Genomic DNA, 21,939 nt, shown 5'->3' with positions numbered 1-21,939 from the left:
CACCCTTAACCCCGCCCCCTTCCTGGCACGCCCGCTTCCCGTCCCCCTCACCGCCCTCACCGCGCACGCGCGCCCCCCGCCCCGCCGGCGGGTTCCACTTCCGCTTGGCCGCCGGCGCCATCTTGGCTTGGGGGCGGCGGGAAAAGCGGCGGCGCCGGGGGGTTCCCCCCCCCCCCCCCCCCCCAGGGTGATTTTTGGGGTGAAATCGGCGCTTTTTGGGGCTTCCCCGGAGCGGGGGGGCGGCCGGACCCCCCCCCGGAGCTGCGGCCGCCGGGGGGGGGAAGCGGATGGGCCGGGGGGACCCGCGGGGACGGACGGTGAGGGGGGAAGCGGCACTTGGGGGGCGGAGCGGGCACTTATGGGGCAGAACTGGGCACTTATGGGGCAGAACTGGGCACTTATGGGGCGGAACGGGCACTTATGGGGCAGAACTGGCACTTATGGGGCAGAACTGGGCACTTATGGGGCGGAACTGGCACTTATGGGGCGGAACTGGCACTTATGGGGCAGAACTGGCACTTATGGGGCAGAACTGGGCACTTATGGGGCAGAACTGGGCACTTATGGGGCAGAACTGGGCACTTATGGGGCGGAACTGGGCACTTATGGGGCGGAACTGGCACTTATGGGGCAGAACGGGCACTTATGGGGCAGAACTGGGCACTTATGGGGCAGAACTGGGCACTTATGGGGCAGAATGGGGTCACTGAGTCACTTACGGGGCAGAATGGGGATGTTTGGGGCACTTGTGGGGCAGGACTTGGGGTCTGTGTCACTTATGGGGCAGAACTGGGTCCTCTGGGGCACTTATGGGGCGGAATGGGGTCACTGGGTCACTTATGGGGCAGAATGGGGGGATTTGGGGCACTTATGGGGCTGAACGGTGTCACTTATGGGGCAGAATGGGGGGGTTTCGGGCACTTATGGGGAGTTTGGGGCACTTGTGGGGCAGGACTTGGGGTCTGTGTCACTTATGGGGCAGAACTGGGTCCTCTGAGTCACTTATGGGGCGGAACTGTGTCACTTATGGGGCAGAATGGGGTCACTGAGTCACTTATGGGGCAGAATGGGGATGTTTGGGGCACTTATGGGGCAGGATTTGGGGTCTGTGTCACTTATGGGGCAGAACTGGGTCCTCTGGGGCACTTATGGGGCAGAATGTGAAGGTTTGGGGCACTTATGGGGCAGAACTTGAGGTCTGTGTCACTTGTGGGGCAGAACATGAGTCACTTATGGGGCAGAATGGGGAGGTTTGGGGCACTTGTGGGGCAGGACTTGGGGTCTGTGTCACTTATGGGGCAGAACTGGGTCACTTATGGGGCGGAATGGGGTCACTGAGGCACTTGTGGGGCAGGACTTGGGGTTTTGTGTTACTTATGGGGCGGAACTGGGTCCCCTGAGTCACTTATGGGGCAGAATGGGGAGGTTTGGGGCACTTGTGGGGAGTTTGGGGGCACTTGTGGGGCAGGACTTGGGGTCTGTGTCACTTATGGGGCAGAATTGGGACCTCTGGGGCACTTATGGGGCTGAACTGGGGCACTTATGGGGCGGAATGGGGTCACTGAGTCACTTATGGGGCAGAGCTGGGTCCTCTGAGTCACTTATGGGGCGGAATGGGGTCACTGGGGCACTTATGGGGCAGAATGGGGGGATTTGGGGCACTTATGGGGCTGAACGGTGTCACTTATGGGGCAGAATGTGAAGGTTTGGGGCACTTATGGGGAGTTTGGGGCACTTGTGGGGCAGAACTGGGTCCCCTGAGTCACTTATGGGGCAGAACTGTGTCACTTATGGGGTGGAATGGGGTCACTGAGGCACTTATGGGGCAGAGTGGGGATGTTTGGGGCACTTATGGGGCAGGACTTGGGGTCTGTGTCACTTGTGGGGCAGAATTGGGACCTCTGGGGCACTTATGGGGCTGAACTGAGTCACTTATGGGGCAGAGTTGGGTCCTCTGAGTCACTTATGGGGCAGAATGGGGTCACTGGGTCACTTATGGGGCAGAATGGGGGGATTTGGGGCACTTATGGGGAGTTTGGGGCACTTGTGGGGCAGAACTGGGTCCCCTGAGTCACTTATGGGGCAGAATGGGGATGTTTGGGGCACTTATGGGGCAGGATTTGGGGTCTGTGTCACTTATGGGGCAGAACTGGGTCCTCTGGGGCACTTATGGGGCGGAATGTGAAGGTTTGGGGCACTTATGGGGCAGAACTTGAGGTCTGTGTCACTTGTGGGGCAGAACATGAGTCACTTATGGGGCAGAATGGGGATGTTTGGGGCACTTGTGGGGCAGGACTTGGGGTCTGTGTCACTTATGGGGCAGAACTGAGTCACTTATGGGGTGGAAAGGGGTCACTGAGTCACTTGTGGGGCAGGACTGGGTCCCCTGAGTCACTTATGGGGCAGAATGGGGATGTTTGGGGCACTTATGGGGCAGGACATGGGGTCTGTGTCACTTATGGGGCAGAACTGGGTCCTCTGAGTCACTTATGGGGCGGAACTGTGTCACTTATGGGGCAGAATGGGGATGTTTGGGGCACTTATGGGGAAGGACTTGGGGTCTGTGTCACTTATGGGGCAGAACTGAGTCACTTATGGGGCGGAATGGGGTCACTGAGGCACTTGTGGGGCAGGACTTGGGGTCTGTGTCACTTATGGGGCTGAACTGGGGCACTTATGGGGCGGAATGGGGTCACTGAGTCACTTGTGGGGCAGAGCTGGGTCCTCTGAGTCACTTATGGGGCAGAATGGGGGGATTTGGGGCACTTATGGGGCTGAACTGTGTCACTTATGGGGCAGAATGGGGAGGTTCGGGGCACTTATGGGGAGTTTGGGGCACTTGTGGGGCAGGACTGGGTCCTCTGAGTCACTTATGGGGCAGAACTGTGTCACTTATGGGGTAGAATGGGGTCACTGAGGCACTTATGGGGCAGAGTGGGGATGTTTGGGGCACTTATGGGGCAGGATTTGGGGTCTGTGTCACTTATGGGGCAGAACTGGGCACTTATGGGGCAGAACTGGGCACTTATGGGGCAGAACTGGGCACTTATGGGGCAGAACTGGCACTTATGGGGCAGAACTGGGCACTTATGGGGCAGAACTGGCACTTATGGGGCAGAACTGGCACTTATGGGGCAGAACTGGCACTTATGGGGCAGAACTGGGCACTTATGGGGCAGAACGGGCACTTATGGGGCAGAACTGGGCACTTATGGGGCGGAGCGGGCACTTATGGGGCAGAACTGGGCACTTATGGGGCAGAACTGGGCACTTATGGGGCGGAACGGGCACTTATGGGGCAGAACTGGGCACTTATGGGGCAGAACTGGGCACTTATGGGGCGGAGCGGGCACTTATGGGGCGGAATGGGGTCACTGAGGCACTTATGGGGCAGAATGGGGGGGTCTGAGTCACTTATGGGGCAGAGTTGGGTCCTCTGGGTCACTTATGGGGCAGAATGGGGGGATTTGGGGCACTTATGGGGCTGAACGGTGTCACTTATGGGGCAGAATGCGAAGGTTTGGGGCACTTATGGGGAGTTTGGGGCACTTGTGGGGCAGGACTTGGGGTCTGTGTCACTTATGGGGCAGAATGGGGAGGTTTGGGGCACTTATGGGGCAGGATTTGGGGTCTGTGTCACTTATGGGGCAGAACTGGGGCACTTATGGGGCGGAATGGGGTCACTGAGGCACTTGTGGGGCAGGACTGGGTCCCCTGAGTCACTTATGGGGCAGAATGGGGATGTTTGGGGCACTTATGGGGCAGGATTTGGGGTTTGTGTCACTTATGGGGCAGAACTGGGACCTCTGGGGCACTTATGGGGCAGAACATGAGTCGCTATGGGGCAGAATGGGGTCACTGAGTCACTTATGGGGCAGAGTGGGGATGTTTGGGTCACTTGTGGGGCAGGATTTGGGGTCTGTGGCACTTATGGGGCAGAACTGGGTCCTCTGGGGCACTTATGGGGCGGAATGTGAAGGTTTGGGGCACTTATGGGGCAGAACTTGAGGTCTGTGTCACTTATGGGGCAGAATGGGGAGGTTTGGGGCACTTGTGGGGCAGGATTTGGGGTCTGTGTCACTTATGGGGCAGAACTGGGTCACTTATGGGGCGGAAAGGGGTCACTGAGTCACTTATGGGGCAGAACTGGGTCCCCTGAGTCAGTTATGGGGCAGAATGGGGATGTTTGGGGCACTTGTGGGGCAGAACAGGGTCCTCTGAGTCACTTATGGGGCAGAACTGTGTCACTTATGGGGTGGAATGGGGTCACTGAGGCACTTATGGGGCAGAGTGGGGATGTTTGGGGCACTTATGGGGAAGGACTTGGGGTCTGTGTCACTTATGGGGCAGAACTGAGTCACTTATGGGGCGGAATGGGGGTCACTGAGGCACTTGTGGGGCAGGACTTGGGGTTTTGTGTTACTTATGGGGCAGAGTTGGGTCTTCTGGGTCACTTATGGGGCGGAATGGGGAGGTTTGGGGCACTTATGGGGAGTTTGGGGGCACTTGTGGGGCAGGACTTGGGGTCTGTGTCACTTATGGGGCAGAATTGGGACCTCTGGGTCACTTATGGGGCTGAACTGGGGCACTTATGGGGCGGAATGGGGTCACTGAGTCACTTATGGGGCAGAGCTGGGTCCTCTGAGTCACTTATGGGGCGGAATGGGGTCACTGGGGCACTTATGGGGCAGAATGGGGGGATTTGGGGCACTTATGGGGCTGAACGGTGTCACTTATGGGGCAGAATGTGAAGGTTTGGGGCACTTATGGGGAGTTTGGGGCACTTGTGGGGCAGAACTGGGTCCTCTGAGTCACTTATGGGGCGGAACTGTGTCACTTATGGGGTGGAATGGGGTCACTGAGTCACTTATGGGGCAGAGTGGGGATGTTTGGGGCACTTATGGGGAAGGACTTGGGGTCTGTGTCACTTATGGGGCAGAACTGAGTCACTTATGGGGTGGAATGGGGTCACTGAGTCACTTATGGGGCAGAATGGGGATGTTTGGGGCACTTATGGGGAAGGACTTGGGGTCTGTGTCACTTATGGGGCAGAACTGAGTCACTTATGGGGCGGATTGGGGTCACTGAGGCACTTGTGGGGCAGGACTTGGGGTCTGTGTCACTTATGGGGCAGAATTGGGACCTCTGGGGCACTTATGGGGCGGAACTGGGGCACTTATGGGGCGGAATGGGGTCACTTATGGGGCGGAATGGGGTCACTGAGGCACTTGTGGGGCAGGACTTGGGGTTTTGTGTCACTTATGGGGCGGAACTGGGTCCCCTGTGTCACTTATGGGGCAGAATGGGGAGGTTCGGGGCACTTGTGGGAAGTTTGGGGCACTTGTGGGGCAGGACTTGGGGTCTGTGTCACTTATGGGGCAGGATCTGGGTTCGCTGGTCACTTATGGGTCAGGATTTGGTCCCCTGGGTCACTTATGGGTCGGGATTTGATCCTCTGGGTCACTTATGGGGCAGAACGCGCGTCACTTATGGGGCAGCCCCTGACCCCGTGTCCCTCTCTCCCCAGGCCGCCTCCCGCCCGCCCGTGGGGCCGCCCCATAGATCCCGTGGGGCCGCCCCATAGATCCGTGGGGCCGCCCCATAGATCCGCGGGGCCGCCCCATAGATCCCGTGGGGCCGCCCCATAGATCCGCGGGGCCGCCCCATAGACCCGCGGGGCCGCCCCATAGATCCGTGGGGCCGCCCCATAGATCCCGCGGGGCCGCCCCATAGATCCGTGGGGCCGCCCCATAGATCCCGCGGGGCCGCCCCATAGATCCCGCGGGGCCGCCCCATAGACCCGTGGGGCCGCCCCATTGATCCGTGGGGCTGCCCCATAGATCCGTGGGGCTGCCCCATAGATCCGTGGGGCGATGCCGTCGCTCAGCCCCACGGATCCCGGGCTGTTCGGCCCCGAAGATCCCGAGAGCCTGTTCGGGGACCTGCGGGAGATCGGCCACGGCAGCTTCGGCGCCGTCTACTGCGTGAGTGCTGCCCCATAGCGCCCCATGGCTGCCCCATGGCGCCCCATGGCGCCCCATAGCCACCCCATAGCCACCCCATAGCGCCCCATAGCACCCCACAGCTGCCCCACAGCTGCCCCACAGTCACCCCATAGCGCCCCATAGCCACCCCATAGCGCCCCATAGCTGCCCCATAGTGCCCCATAGTGCCCCATAGCGCCCCATAGCCACCCCATGGCGCCCCATAGCGCCCCATAGCCACCCCATAGCGCCCCATAGCGCCCCATAGCGCCCCATAGTGCCCCATAGCCACCCCATGGCTGCCCCATAGCACCCCATAGCGCCCCATAGCCAGCCCATAGCGCCCCATAGCGCCCCATAGCGCCTCATAGCGCCCCATAGCTGCCCCATAGCACCCCATAGCGCCCCATAGCGCCCCATAGCGCCCCATAGCCGCCCCATAGCCACCCCATAGCCGCCCCATAGCCACCCCATGGCACCCCATAGTGCCCCATAGCCACCCCATAGCCGCCCCATAGCGCCCCATAGCCACCCCATGGCTGCCCCATAGCCACCCCATAGCGCCCCATAGCGCGCCATAGCCACCCCATAGCGCCCCATAGCGCCCCATAGCCACCCCATAGCCACCCCATAGCCACCCCACAGCGCCCCATAGCCACCCCACAGCGCCCCATAGCCACCCCATAGCACCCCATAGCGCCCCGTAGTGCCCCATAGCCACCCCATAGCCACCCCATAGCGCCCCATAGCCACCCCATAGCACCCCATAGCGCCCCGTAGCGCCTCATAGCGCCCCATAGCTGCCCCATAGCTCCCCATGGCGCCCCATAGCACCCCATAGCGCCCCATAGCTGCCCCATAGCCACCCCATAGCCACCCCATAGCACCCCATAGCGCCCCATAACCTCCCTCTCCCCCCCAGGCCCGGGACCTTCGCACTAACGAGCTCGTCGCAATTAAGAAAATGTCCTATGGGGGGAAACGATCTGATGAGGTAATTGGGACCCACACTGGGGACCCAGGCGTCCGGGAGGGACCCCGGCGTCCGGGCCCCACTGTCCGTGGGTCTGTGCCCCACAGAAGTGGCGCGACATCGTGCGCGAGGCGTCGCTGCTGCAGCGGCTGCGGCACCCCCACACCGTGGCCTTCCGGGGCTGCTACCTGCGCGGGAACACGGCCTGGGTGAGCGACCCCCACGTGTGGGGCGACCCCCAAGTGTGGGGCGGGACCCCCAAGTGTGGGGCTGGGACCCCCAAGTGTGGGGCGGGACCCCCAAGTGTGGGGCTGGGACCCCCAAGTGTGGGGCGGGACCCCCAAGTGTGGGGCTGGGACCCCCGGGTGTGGGGCTGGGACCCCAAGTGTGGGGCTGCCCCCCAAGTGTGGGGCGGGACCCATAAGTGTGGGGCTGACCCCCAAGTGTGGGGCGGGACCCCCAAGTGTGGGGCTGGACCCCCAAGTGTGGGGTGACCCCCAAGTGTGGGGCGGGACCCCCAAGTGTGGGGCGGGGGGTTTGGGTGCTGGGAATGAGGGTTTTGGGGGCGGGTTTGGGCTCAGAAATGGGGGTTATGGGGGATGTTGGGACCCCCAAGTGTGGGGCGGGACCCATAAGTGTGGGGTGGGGGGTTGGGTGCTGGGAATGAGAGCTTTGGGGGCGGGTTTGGGCTCAGAAATGGGGGTTAAGGGACCCCCAAGTGTGGGGTGGGACCCCTAAGTGTGGGGCTGACCCCTAAGTGTGGGGCTGACCCCTAAGTGTGGGGCGGGACCCCTAAGTGTGGGGCAGGGGGTGTTGGGCCCCATAAGTGTGGGGCAGGACCCATAGATGTGGGGCAGGACCCATAGATATGGGCCAGGGGGTGTCTGGCGCCATAAGTGTGGGGCAGGACCCATAGATGTGGGGCAGGACCCATAGATGTGGGGCAGGACCCATAGATGTGGGGCAGGGGGTGTCGGGCCCCATAAGCGTGGGGGAGGGACTTGGGGCCCAGAAACGGGGGGCTGGGGCCACCGGGACCCACAGATGTGGGGCAGGGGGTGTCGTGCCCCACACGTGTGGGGCAGAGGGGCCGCCCGCCCCACATCCATGGGGCCCCCGTCTCCTCAGCTGGCCATGGAGCGCTGCCTGGGCTCGGCCGCCGACCTGCTGGAGGGTGAGTCCCGTGGGGCAGCCCCATAGATCCCGTGGGGCAGCCCCATAGATTCTGTGGGGCAGCCCCATAGATCCCGTGGGGCGGCGCCGTGGGGCAGCCCCATAGATCCCGTGGGGCAGCCCCATAGATCCGTGGGGCGGCCCCATAGATCCCGCGCTCACCCCCCCCTCTGCCCCACAAGTGCACAAGCAGCCGCTGCGGGAGGTGGAGATCGCGGCCATCGGCCAGGGGGCGCTGCGCGGGCTGGCCTACCTGCACCGCATGGGGGTCATCCACAGGTCAGCCCCATAGATCGACCCATAGACTGACCCATAGACCGACCCATAGACCGACCCATAGACCGACCCATAGAGTGACCCATAGACTGACCCATAGATCCTGACTCATACATCGTGACCCACAGACTGACCCACAGACTGACCCATAGATCCTGACCCATAGACTGACCCACAGACTGACCCACAGACTGACCCACAGACTGACCCATAGACTGACCCACAGACTGACCCATAGATCCTGACCCATAGATCCTGACCCACAGACTGACCCACAGACTGACCCACAGACTGACCCATAGATCCTGACCCATAGACTGACCCACAGACTGACCCACAGACTGACCCATAGATCCTGACCCATAGATCCTGACCCACAGATCCTGACCCATAGATCCTGACCCATAGACTGACCCATAGATCCTGACCCACAGACTGACCCATAGACTGACCCATAGATCCTGACCCATAGATCCTGACCCACAGACTGACCCACAGACTGACCCATAGACTGACCCATAGATCCTGACCCATAGATCCTGACCCACAGACTGACCCACAGACTGACCCATAGACTGACCCACAGACTGACCCATAGATCCTGACCCATAGATCCTGACCCACAGATCCTGACCCATAGATCCTGACCCATAGACTGACCCATAGATCCTGACCCACAGACTGACCCATAGACTGACCCATAGATCCTGACCCATAGATCCTGACCCATAGATCCTGACCCATAGGTCCTGCCCCATAGATCCCGCCCCATAGATCCTGCCCCATAGATCCTGACCCGTAGCGAGACCCATAGGTCCTGCCCCATAGATCCTGCCCCATAGATCCTGACCCGTAGCGAGACCCATAGATCCTGCCCCATAGATCCTGCCCCATAGTGAGACCCATAGCGGGACCCACAGCCCCTGTTGTGTTGGTTCCTCTGGGTCTTTTCTTGCTTGTGTTTGTTGTTCCTGCCCCATAGATCTGGCCCATAGCCCTGACCCATAACCTGCCCCATAGATCGTGACCCATAGATCTGGCCTGTAGATCCTGACCCATAGATCTGCCCTGTAGATCTCGTCCTATAGAGTCTGCCCCATAGATCTGATGCACAGATTCTGTCCTCTAACTGTGCCCCATAGACCCAGCCCCATAGATTCCGCCCCATAGATCCACCCCATGGCAGGACCCACGACTCTTGTGGTTCTGGTTTCTCTGGTTCTTTTCTTGCCCCACTGATTCCTGCCCCACATTCTCCACTGTGCCCCACAGCTCCTGCCCCACTGATCCCGCCCCACTGATCCCGCCCCACTGACCCCACCCCACTGACCCCGCCCCACTGATCCCGCCCCACAGCTCCTGCCCCACAGCTCCTGCCCCACGGCTCCTGCCCCACTGATCCCGCCCCACTGACCCCGCCCCACAGCTCCTGCCCCACTGATCCCGCCCCACTCATCTCCCTCTTCTCTGCCCCACTGACCCCGCCCCACTGACCCCGCCCCACTGACCCCGCCCCACTGACCCCGCCCCCGGCTCCGCCCCCAGGGACGTGAAGGCCGGGAACATCCTGCTGAGCGCCGTGGGGCAGGTGAAACTGGGCGACTTCGGCTCGGCCGCCACGGCCGCCCCCAGCGGCGCCTTCGTGGGGACGCCCTACTGGTGAGACCCCCACGTGTGGGGCGGGACCCCCGGGTGTGGGGCGGGACCCCCAAGTGTGGGGCTGGGACCCCCACGTGTGGGGCTGGGACCCCCGGGTGTGGGGCTGGGACCCCAGGTGTGGGGCTGGGACCCCCAAGTGTGGGACTGGGACCCCCGGGTGTGGGGCTGGGACCCCCACATGTGGGGCTGGGACCCACAAGTGTGGGGCTGGGATCCCCACGTGTGGGGCTGGGACCCCCGGGTGTGGGGCTGGGACCCCCACGTGTGGGGCTGGGACCCCCAAGTGTGGGGCTGAAACCCACAGCGCGGCTGGGACTGGTGGTTGTGACCCCCAAGTGTGGGGCTGAGTTCAGGGAGGGGGGACCCAGGAGTTCGGTCCTGATGCTCCTGCCCCACACATCCTGCCCCACATCTGCCCCACACATCCTGCCCCACATCTGCCCCCCCCGCCCCCAGGATGGCCCCCGAGGTGATCGTGGCCGTGGACGAGGGGCCGTACGACGGCCGAGCCGACGTCTGGTCCTTGGGCATCACCTGCATCGAGCTGGGTGAGCTATGGGGCTGCCCCACATCCTGCCCCACATCCTGCCCCACACCTGCCCCACATCTGCCCCACATCCCGCCCCACATCCCGCCCCACATCACCTGCATCGAGCTGGGTGAGCTATGGGGCTGCCCCACATCTGCCCCACACCTGCCCCACATCCCGCCCCACATCACCTGCATCGAGCTGGGTGAGCTATGGGGCTGCCCCACATCTGCCCCACATCTGCCCCACATCCCGCCCCACATCACCTGCATCGAGCTGGGTGAGCTATGGGGCTGCCCCACACCTGCCCCACACCTGCCCCACATCCCGCCCCACATCACCTGCATCGAGCTGGGTGAGCTATGGGGCTGCCCCACACCTGCCCCACACCTGCCCCACATCCCGCCCCACATCACCTGCATCGAGCTGGGTGAGCTATGGGGCTGCCCCACACCTGCCCCACATCTGCCCCACATCCTGCCCCACATCCCGCCCCACATCACCTGCATCGAGCTGGGTGAGCTATGGGGCTGCCCCACATCTGCCCCACATCCTGCCCCACATCCTGCCCCACATCACCTGCATCGAGCTGGGTGAGCTATGGGGCTGCCCCACATCTGCCCCACATCCTGCCCCACATCCTGCCCCACATCACCTGCATCGAGCTGGGTGAGCTATGGGGCTGCCCCACATCTGCCCCACATCCCGCCCCACATCCCGCCCCACATCCCGCCCCTCATCCCGCCCCACATCCCGCCCCACATCCCACCCCACATCCCACCCCACACCCCCTGCCCCACATCCGCCCCACACCCCCTCCCCACACCTGCCCCACATCCTGCCCCACGTCCTGCCCCACACCTGCCCCACACCTGCCCCACATCCCCTGCCCCATGTCCTGCCCCACGTCCTGCCCCACGTCCTGCCCCACGTCCTGCCCCACACCTGCCCCACATCCCGCCCCACACCCCGCCCCACATCCCACCCCACACCCCACCGCACATCCCTTCCCACACGCCCTGCCCCACATCTCTGCCCCACACGTGACTCTGCCCCACACCCCCCGCCCCACATCCCGCCCCACATCTCGCCCCACACCTGCCCCACATCCCGCCCCACATGCAGCTCTGCCCCCCACGACTCTGCCCCACACGTTGCTCTGCCCCACTTCCCGCCCCACATCCCACCGCCCACGTGACTCTGCCCCCCCCATGACTCTGCCCCCCATCCTGCCCCCCATGCCCCATCTCACCCCCCATCTCACCCCCCATCTCACCCCCCATCTGCCCCACACCTGCCCCACACCTGCCCCACACCTGCCCCCCATGTCCCCCCATGTCCCCCCAGCGGAGCGGAAGCCGCCGCTGTTCCAGCTGAACGCCATGAGCGCCCTGTTCCACATCGCCCAGAGCGACCCCCCCCGCCTGCCCCCCCCCTGGTGAGCGCCTCAGAACTCCTGGGTCCCTCAGAACTCCTGGGTCCCCCCCGAACTCCTGGGTCCCTTGGGGCACTCCTGGGTCCCCTCCCGAACTCCTGGGTCCCTTGGGGCACTCCTGGGTCCCTCCCGAACTCCTGGGTCCCTCCCGAACTCCTGGGTCCCTCAGAACTCCTGGGTCCCTCCCGAACTCCTGGGTCCCTTGGGGCACTCCTGGGTCCCCTCCCGAACTCCTGGGTCCCTTGGGGCACTCCTGGGTCCCTCCCGAACTCCTGGGTCCCCTCCCGAACTCCTGGGTCCCCCCCGAACTCCTGGGTCCCCCCCGAACTCCTGGGTCCCTTGGGGCACTCCTGGGTCCCTCTTGAACTCCTGGGTCCCTTGGGGCACTCCTGGGTCCCTCCCGAACTCCTGGGTCCCCTGTTTTGTTCCAACCCCCCCCGAACTCCTGGGTCCCTCCCTGGGTCCCCGGGGCACTCCTGGGTCCCTTTGGGGCACTCCTGGGTCCCTGGGGCACTCCTGGGTCCCTTTGGGGCACTCCTGGGTCCCTCACTGGGTCCCTTTGGGGCACTCCTGGGTCCCCGGGGCACTCCTGGGTCCCTCATTGGATCCCTTTGGGGCACTCCTGGGTCCCTGAGGCACTCCTGGGTCCCTCATTGGATCCCTTTGGGGCACTCCTGGGTCCCCGGGGCACTCCTGGGTCCCTTTGGGTCCCTCACTGGGTCCCTCACTGGGTCCCCGGGGCACTCCTGGGTCCCTCCCTGGGTCCCTTTGGGGCACTCCTGGGTCCCTGGGGCACTCCTGGGTCCCTCACTGGGTCCCCGGGGCACTCCTGGGTCCCCGGGGCACTCCTGGGTCCCCTATTTGGGGCACTCCTGGGTCCCTTTGGGGCACTCCTGGGTCCCCGGGGCACTCCTGGGTCCCTCACTGGGTCCCTTTGGGGCACTCCTGGGTCCCCTATTTGGGGCACTCCTGGGTCCCCAGGTCCCCGTGTTTCCGGGCCTTCGTGGGCTCGTGTCTCCAGAAGCAGCCGCAGGATCGACCCACGGCCGAGCAGCTGCTGCAGGTGCCTTCGTTAGCACTAATTACCCCTTAATTACCCCTTAATTACCCCTTAATTACCCTTTAATTACCCCTCATGACTCCTTATTACCCCAATTACCCCTTAATTACTGTTGTTGCCCCTTAATCACCCCATTGCCTCCTTAATTACCCCATTGACCCCCTTATCCCATTAATTACCCCATTAATCACCCCCATTATCCCCATTGATCCCATTATCCCCATTATCCCATTAATTACCCCATTGACCCCATTGTCCCATTAATTATCCCATTAATTACCCCCATTATCCCCATTATCCCATTAATTACCCCATTGCCCCCCTTCTCTCATTATCCCATTAATTACCCATTGATGCCATTGTCCCCATTATCCCACTAATTACCCCCATTGTTCCATTAATTACCCCATTGATCCCCTTATCCCATTAATTATCCCATTGATCACCATTATTCCATTAATTATTCTCATTGTCCTCATTATCCCATTAATTATGCCATTGATCCAATTATCTTCATTGATCCAATTATCTCTATTATCTCACTAATTACTCTTATTATCCCATTAATTATCCCCATTGATCTCATTATCCCATTAAGTGTCCAATTATCCTTATTATCCTGTTAACCATCCCATTAATTATTCTCATTATCCCGTTAATTACCCCATTGACCCCATTATCCATTAATTACCCATTGACCCCATTCATTCCTTCATCCCCCATTCATCCCCCGTCCCCTCGCCCCATTGGCTGACTCTCCCCTCTGGCCCCGCCCCTCTCCCAGCACCCCTTCCTGCGGAGGCCCCGCCCCCCGCGCGTGCTCCTGGCTCTGATTGGCCGCGCCCAGGCGGCCGCCCGGGCCCTGGACCAGCTGCACCTGCGGCCAATCAGGAAGCTGCTGCTCCCGGACGGCCCCGCCCCCGGCCCCGCCCACCGGGACCCCCAGGTTGGTGGGGGGAGGGGGGATTTTGGGGACGATTCGGGGGGATTTGGGGACATTTTGGTCACATTTTCGGACCCATTGACCCCATTGACCCTTTGACCCCATTGACCCATTGATCCATTGACCCCATTGACCCATTGATCCATTGACCCCATTGACCCCCATTGACCCCATTGACTCCATTGACCCATTGACCCCATTGACCCATTGACCCCATTGTCCCCATTGGGGTCCCCATTGACCCATTGACCCCATTGACCCTTTGACCCCATTGACCCATTGACCCCATTGACCCCATTGACCCATTGACCCATTGACCCCATTGACCCCATTGACCCCATTGACCCCCATTGACCCCATTGACCCCCATTGATCCCCATTGACCCATTGACCCCATTGACCACATTGACCCCATTGACCCCCATTGACCCCCATTGACCCCATTGATCCCATTGACCCATTGACCCCATTGATCCCATTGACCCATTGACCCCATTGACCCCATTGACCCCATTGACCCCCATTGACCCCCATTGACCCCATTGATCCCATTGACCCATTGACCCCATTGACCCATTGATCCCATTGATCCCATTGGCCCCACTGACCCATTGACCCCATTGACCCCATTGATCCATTGACCCCATTGGCCCCATTGATCCCATTGACCCCATTGATCCCATTGACCCCATTGATCCCATTGACCCCATTGATCCCATTGATCCCATTGATCCCATTGACCCCATTGATCCATTGACCCCATTGGCCCCATTGATCCCATTGACCCCATTGTCCCCATTGGGGTCCCCGTTGGGGTCCCCATTGACCCCATTGACCCCATTGACCCATTGACCCACAAGGTCCCATTGTCCCCATTGGGGTCCCCATTGATCCCATTGACCCCATTGACCCCATTGACCCCATTGATCCCATTGACCCCATTGTCCCCATTGGGGTCCCCATTGACTCCCATTGTCCCCATTGACCCCCCCGGTGTCCCCATTGTCCCCACAAGGTCCCATTGACCCCCACGTCCCCATTGTCCCCAATGTCACCTCCTGAGCTCCCATTGGTCCCATGGGACGTCCCATTGACCCCATTGGGTCCCCCATTGTCCCCCATTGTCCCCATTGGGGTCCCCATTCTCCCCCATTGTCCCCATTGATCCCATTGACCCCATTGTCCCACAAGGTCCCATTGACCCCATAGGACGTCCCATTGTCCCCATTAGGGTCCCCATTGACCCCATTGACCCCCATTGCCCCCATTGTCCTCTTGGGCTCCATTGACCCCATGGGATGTCCCATTGTCCCCATTGGGGTCCCCAGTGTCCCCATTGACCCCCATGTCCCCCATTGTCCCCAATGTCCCCATTGTCCTCTTGGGCTCCATTGACCCCATGGGATGTCCCATTGTCCCCATTGGGGTCCCCAGTGTCCCCATTGACCCCCATGTCCCCCATTGTCCCCATTGTCCTCTTGGGCTCCATTGACCCCATGGGATGTCCCATTGTCCCCATTAGGGTCCCCATTGACCCCATTGACCCCCATGTCCCCCATTGTCCCCATTGTCCTCTTGGGCTCCATTGACGCCATGGGATGTCCCATTGACCCCCATCATCCCCATGGCCCCCAGGGGGCGGAGCCGGCCTGCAGCCCCGAGCGCAGCCATTGGCCGCCCAGCGCGTCCGTCAGCGAATCCAGCGGCAGCAGCGGCGCCAGCGCGGCCAATGACGGCGACGATGATGATGACGGTGACGATGATGATGATGATGATGATGACGGTGACGACGAGGAAGGGCCCCCATTGGCCGCCCAACCCCCGCCCGTTGATCCCATTGATCCCCCCATTTCCCCCATTACTCCCCCCCATTTGACCCCCAGTTCCCCCATTGATCCCCCCACTTTCCCCCCCATTGATCCCATTCACCCCATTGACCCCATTGGCCCCATTCATCCCATTCATCCCATTGCCCCCATTGACTCCATTGCCCCCATTCACTCCATTGACCCCAATGTCCCCATTGACCCCATTGGCCCCATTCATCCCATTGCCCCCATTGACTCCATTGCCCCCATTCACTCCATTGACCCCAATGTCCCCATTGATCCCATTGGCCCCACTGATCCCATTGGCCCCATTCATCCCATTGCCCCCATTGCCCCCATTGACTCCATTGACCCCAATGACCTCATTGATCCCATTGGCCCCATTGACCCCATTGACCCCATTGACCCCAATGACCCCATTGACCCCATTCACCCCATTGACCCCAATGACCCCATTGGCCCCATCCACCCCCCCCCTTTCCCCCTCCCCCCTCCCCGCCCCGCCCCCCTCCCCCCCGCGCTCCCATTGGCCGCCGCCCTCCTGGCCGCCCTTTCCCTCCGCGCCCCCCTCCCCCTCCTCCTCCTCCTCCTCCTCCTCTGGCTCCTCCCCCGCGGGGGGCGTGGCCAGGCGGGGGGCGTGGCCGTGGGTGTGGCCTTGGCCCTGACCCTCCCAGACCCCTCGTGGCGCTTGGGGCTCTTGACCTTGACCCTGACGGGGGGAATTTGCCCCTTTTTGGGCTTTTCCCCCAAAAAGCTGCGGGTCTACGCCCCCGTTTTGCTGCTGGCCGCCCAGTTTTTCCTGTTTCCGTGGCTTTTCTTGGCGTTTTACTTATTGGGGGTGGGGGGGCGGGGCTTCCTGGGGGGGCGTGGCCTGGGGGGGGTGCAGCGCTGGCTGTTCCGGGGGGTGCTGCGCCTCCCCCCCCCCGTTTTCGGCCTCCTGTCCCGTTTGGGTTTCGTGTCCGAGCGGCGACTTTACCAGTTTTACCCCAAAACGAGGCCCCATTGGCTGTTCCGCTCCCGCCTGCCCATCCCCCGCCGCGGCCCCGCCCCGCCCCCCCCGCCCCTCCCCCGGCGCCTCTGGCTCCGCCTCCGCCACGCCTGGCGGGAAGCGTGGGGGCGGGGCCGGGGGAAGGGGGCGGAGCCACCCAGCCGCATCCCCCGCCCCTCCCCCCGCCCGCCCTGCCCGCCCCGCGCGCAGGGGGGAGGGGCCAGAGCGGCGGGGGGGGCGGGGCGAGCGGCGGCCACGCCCCCCAGGAGGCCCTGGAGGTGAGGGCGGGGCCAATGGGGGATGGGGGGGGCGGTTTGGGGCAAAAAGGGGAAGAAACGGTTAAAAGTTGGAAATGGGAACATTTGGAAAGTTTGAAAAAATGGGGAATTTGGGGATTTTCAAAGTTTCGAACGTTGAAAAGTTCAAAGTTTGGGACGTTTGGAAAATTTCAAAATTGGGATTTAAAAAAAAGTTTGGGAATTTAAAAATTGGGATTTGAAAAGTTTAAAATTATAAATTAGAATTTTAAAATTTTGAAAAGTTTGAAAATTTAAAAATGGGGATTTTAAAAAATGCAAAGTTGGAAAATTTAAAAATGGGGATTTAAGATTTTGAAAAGTTTGAAAATTTGAAAAGTGGGATTGAAAATTATTGAAATGTTTGAGAATTTAAAAATTGAGATTTGAAAATTTTGAAAAGTTTGAGAATTTAAAAATTAGAATTAAAAAAAAAGAAAAGTTTAAAAGTTTGAAAATTTAAATATTGAAATTTTAGAAAAATGAAAAGTTTGAGAATTTAAAAATTGGAAACTTTAAAATTTTGAAAAGTTTGGAAATTTGAAAATTGGGATTTAAAAAGTTTGAAAAGTTTGAAAATTTAAATATTGGAATTTTAGAAAAATGAAAAATTTGGGAATATAAAAATTACAATTTAAAATTATGGAAAAGTTTGAAAATTTAAGAATTGGGATTTAAAATTTGAAAAGTTTGGAAAGTTTGAAAATTAAAAAATTGGAATTTAAAAAATTAAAAGTTTGGAAATTTAAAAATTGGAATTTGAAAAAAATTTAAAATTTTGAAAAGTTTGGGAATTTAAAAATTGGAATTAAAAAAAACTGGAAGGTTTAGAAATTTAAATATTGGAACTTAAAAATTTTGTAAAGTTCGGAAATTTGAAAATTAGAATTTTTAAAAAATGAAAAGTTTGGGAATTTAAAAATTGGAATTAAAATGAAAAGTTTGAAAGTTCAGGAATTGGAATTTTAAATTTTTGAAAAGTTGGAAAATTTAAAATTTGGAGTTAAAAAAAATGAAAAGTTTGAGGATTGAAAAATGGGATTAAAAAATTGTTTGAACATTTTAAAATTGGGATTTAAAAATGTGGAAAAGTTGGAAAACTGGAGAATTAAAAATTAAAATTGAGTTGGATTTGAAAATTTTAAAATTAAAATTTAATGGTTTTTAAAACTTGAAAAACTTGGAAAACGAGGAATTTCAATGAAATTTTAAACGTTCGGAAAACTTTGAAAATGTCAAAATTTCAATGGAAAGATTTGGAAAGTTTTGGAAAAAGTTTCAAATTTCAAAATTTTTGAATGTTTTTAAAATTCAAAAATTTTGGAAAACTTTGCAAATTTGAAATTTTAAAAGCACCGAAATGGGAACAATAAGAATTTGGGGCAGAAAGGGGCAATTTGGGGGCGAAAAGGTCGAATTTTGGGGCCCAAACTCCATCGTTTGGGGCCAAAATCCATAATTTTGGGGCAAAACAAAAGAATTTGGCCCTGAAAACTCCAATTTTGGGGCTAAAAACTCCAATTTTGGGGCTAAAAACTCTAATTTTGGGGGCGAAAAGGCCTCATTTGGGGACCTGAACCCCCCACATTTTGGGGCGGGAAACCCCCGATTATTTTGGGGCCAAAAATCCCTGATTTGGGGGCAAAAAAAAACCCCAAATTTGGGGCCGGAAATCCCGAAATTTTGGGGCAGAAAACTCTAATTTTGGGACCTGAAAATTCCCAATTTTGGGACCTGAAAAGTCCCAATTTTGGGGCCGGAAACCCCAATTTTGGGGCCACAAAACTCTAATTTTAGGGGCGAAAAGCCCCAAATTTGGGGGCGGAAACGCTCGATTTTGGGGCAGAAATGGTTCATTTTGGGACTCGGACCCGACGTTTTGGGGCCAGAAATCGACAAATTTGGGACCCAAAACCCCCCAATTTGGGGCCAAAAAACCCAAATTTGGGGTCAGGGACCCCCCCAAAAAAATAATTTGGGGCGATTTCTCCCTTTTCCATCATTTTGTGTCTTTTTTTGCTCATTTTCCCCGGTTTCTTTTCTTTTCTTTTCTTTTGTGTTCAATAGAATTATTTAAACTTCCCCAAATTCATCATTTTTAGTTGTTTTTTGGGGGGAGGGGCACCCATGGGGGGGAGGGGCATAGTGACGTCATCAACGGGGGCAGCCAATGGGGACCCAACGATCGCCCCACAGGGAGCCCAACGATGAGCAACAGCCAATGGGGAGCGAGGAGAGGGTGAGGGAGCCAGCGAGCGGCCAATGGGGAGCGAGAGGTGGGTGAAGGAGCCAATGGGGAGCCAGCGATGAGCCAATGGGACCCAATGGGGACCCAACGGGGTCTTGGGGACCCAATGAGGACCCAACATTGACCCAACGGGACCCAATGGCCAATGGGGACCCAACGATGACCCAATGGGGACCCAGCATTGACCCAACAATGACCCAATGGGACCCAACGATGACCCAATGGGGTCTTGGGGACCAATGAGGACCCAACATTGACCCCAATGGGGTCTTGGGGACCCAACAATGACCCAATGGGACCCAATGGGGACCCAATGGGGTCTTCATGGGACATGGGGACCCAACAATGATCCAATGGGGTCTTGATGGGGTCTTGGGGACCCAACATTGAGCCAATGGGACCCAATGGGGACCCAACATTGACCCCAATGGGGTCTTGAGGACCCAACAATGACCCAACATTGACCCCATGGGACCCAATGGGGACCCAATGGGGGCTGGATGGGACATGGGGACCCAACAATGACCCAACGATGACCCAGTGGGACCCAATGATGACCCAACGGCCAATGGGGACCCAATGATGACCCAGTGGGGTCTGGATGGGTCTTGGGGACCCAACATTGACCCAATGGGACCCAATGGGGTCTTGATGGGACATGGGGACCCAACATTGACCCCAATGGGGTCTTGGGGACCCAACAATGACCCAATGGGACCCAATGATGACCCAACAATGACCCAATGGGACCCAATGGGGACCCAATGGGGTCATCATGGGACATGGGGACCCAACAATGATCCAATGGGGACCCAATGGGGTCTTGGGGACCAACATTGAGCCAATGGGACCCAATGGGGACCCAACATTGACCCCAATGGGGTCTTGGGGACCCAACATTGAGCCAATGGGACCCAATGGGGACCCAACAATGACCCAATGGGGTCTTGAGGACCCAACAATGACCCAACATTGACCCCATGGGACCCAATGGGGACCCAATGGGGTCTGGATGGGGTCTTGGGGACCCATTGATGAGCCAATGTTGACCCCAATGGGGTCTCGGGGACCCATTGATGACCCAATGGGAACCCAATATTGACCCAACGATGACCCAATGGGACCCAATGATGACCCAACGGCCAATGGGGACCCAATGATGACCCAGTGGGGTCTGGATGGGTCTTGGGGACCCAACGATGACCCCAATGGGGTCTCGGGGACCAATGAGGACCCAACATTGACCCAACGGGACCCAATGGCCAATGGGGACCCAACGATGACCCAATGGGGACCCAGCATTGACCCAACAATGACCCAATGGGGTCTTGGGGACCAATGAGGACCCAACATTGACCCCAATGGGGTCTTGGGGACCCAACAATGACCCAATGGGACCCAATGATGACCCAACAATGACCCAATGGACCCAATGGGGACCCAATGGGGTCATCATGGGACATGGGGACCCAACAATGATCCAATGGGGACCCAATGGGGTCTTGGTGGGGTCTTGGGGACCCAACATTGAGCCAATGGGACCCAATGGGGACCCAACAATGACCCAATGGGGTCTTGGGGACCCAACATTGACCCCAATGGGGTCTTGAGGACCCAATAATGACCCAATGGGACCCAATGGGACCCAATGGGGACCCAATGGGGACCCAATGGGACATGGGGACCCAACATTGACCCCAATGGGGTCTTGGGGACCCAACATTGAGCCAATGGGAACCAATGGGGACCCAACAATGACCCAATGGGGTCTTGATGGGGTCTTGGGGACCCAACGATGACCCAGCATTGACCCAACAATGACCCAATGGGGTCTGGATGGGACATGGGGACCCAACATTGACCCCAATGGGGTCTTGGGGACCCAACAATGACCCAATGGGACCCAATGATGACCCAACAATGACCCAATGGACCCAATGGGGACCCAATGGGGTCTTCATGGGACATGGGGACCCAACAGTGATCCAATGGGGTCTTGATGGGGTCTTGGGGACCCAACATTGAGCCAATGGGACCCAATGGGGACCCAACATTGACCCCAATGGGGTCTTGGGGACCCAACAATGACCCCATGGGACCCAATGGGGTCTTGATGGGGTCTTGGGGACCCAACATTGACCCAATGGGGTCTTGACAAAGTCTTGGGGACCAATGGGACCCATTGATGACCAATGGGGTCTTGGAGACCCATTGATGACCCCACATTGACCCCCGTGACCCCACATTGACCCCATTGGTGACCCCACATTGACCCCAATGACCCCACATTGACCCCATTGGTGACCCCACATTGACCCCAATGACCCCATTGATGACCCCACATTGACCCCCATGACCCCACATTGACCCCGATGACCCCACATTGACCCCACATTGACCCCATTGATGACCCCACATTGACCCCATGACCCCACATTGACCCCAATGACCCCACATTGACCCCATTGGTGACCCCACATTGACCCCAATGACCCCAATGGACCCATTGGTGACCCCACAGTGACCCAATGACCCCACATTGACCC

General features: G+C 58.5%; 2 protein-coding genes across 2 annotated transcripts in view; one reads left to right on the top strand and one right to left on the bottom strand.

Annotated features, from left to right (window-relative positions):
- Positions 1-121, bottom strand: part of MAZ (MYC associated zinc finger protein) — a gene marked incomplete at its 5' end in the record, with an annotated part of 7,998 nt that extends 7,877 nt beyond the window's left edge. The window contains one exon of the mRNA XM_082073929.1: positions 30-121. Coding sequence (XP_081930055.1) covers positions 30-121 — 92 coding nt within the window. The remainder of the gene's footprint in view (positions 1-29) is intronic.
- Positions 122-189: 68 nt separating this feature from the next.
- Positions 190-19,227, top strand: TAOK2 (TAO kinase 2). The gene is made up of 12 exons (XM_082073795.1): positions 190-317; positions 5,528-5,984; positions 6,907-6,978; positions 7,065-7,166; positions 8,086-8,131; positions 8,313-8,409; positions 9,952-10,065; positions 10,522-10,613; positions 11,942-12,032; positions 13,011-13,092; positions 13,874-14,035; positions 15,668-19,227. The coding sequence occupies exons 2-12, from the start codon at positions 5,874-5,876 to the stop codon at positions 17,129-17,131; spliced, it is 2,433 nt and encodes an 810-aa protein (XP_081929921.1). The 5' UTR covers positions 190-317; positions 5,528-5,873; the 3' UTR covers positions 17,132-19,227.
- Positions 19,228-21,939: the final 2,712 nt, after the last annotated feature.

This window comes from Streptopelia decaocto (assembly GCF_964273445.1).
Source record: "Streptopelia decaocto genome assembly, chromosome: 28".
NCBI classification, from domain to species: Eukaryota; Metazoa; Chordata; class Aves; order Columbiformes; family Columbidae; genus Streptopelia; species Streptopelia decaocto.
Note: the sequence above shows the minus strand (reverse complement) of the source record. Positions and strands in the feature narration are given on the sequence as shown.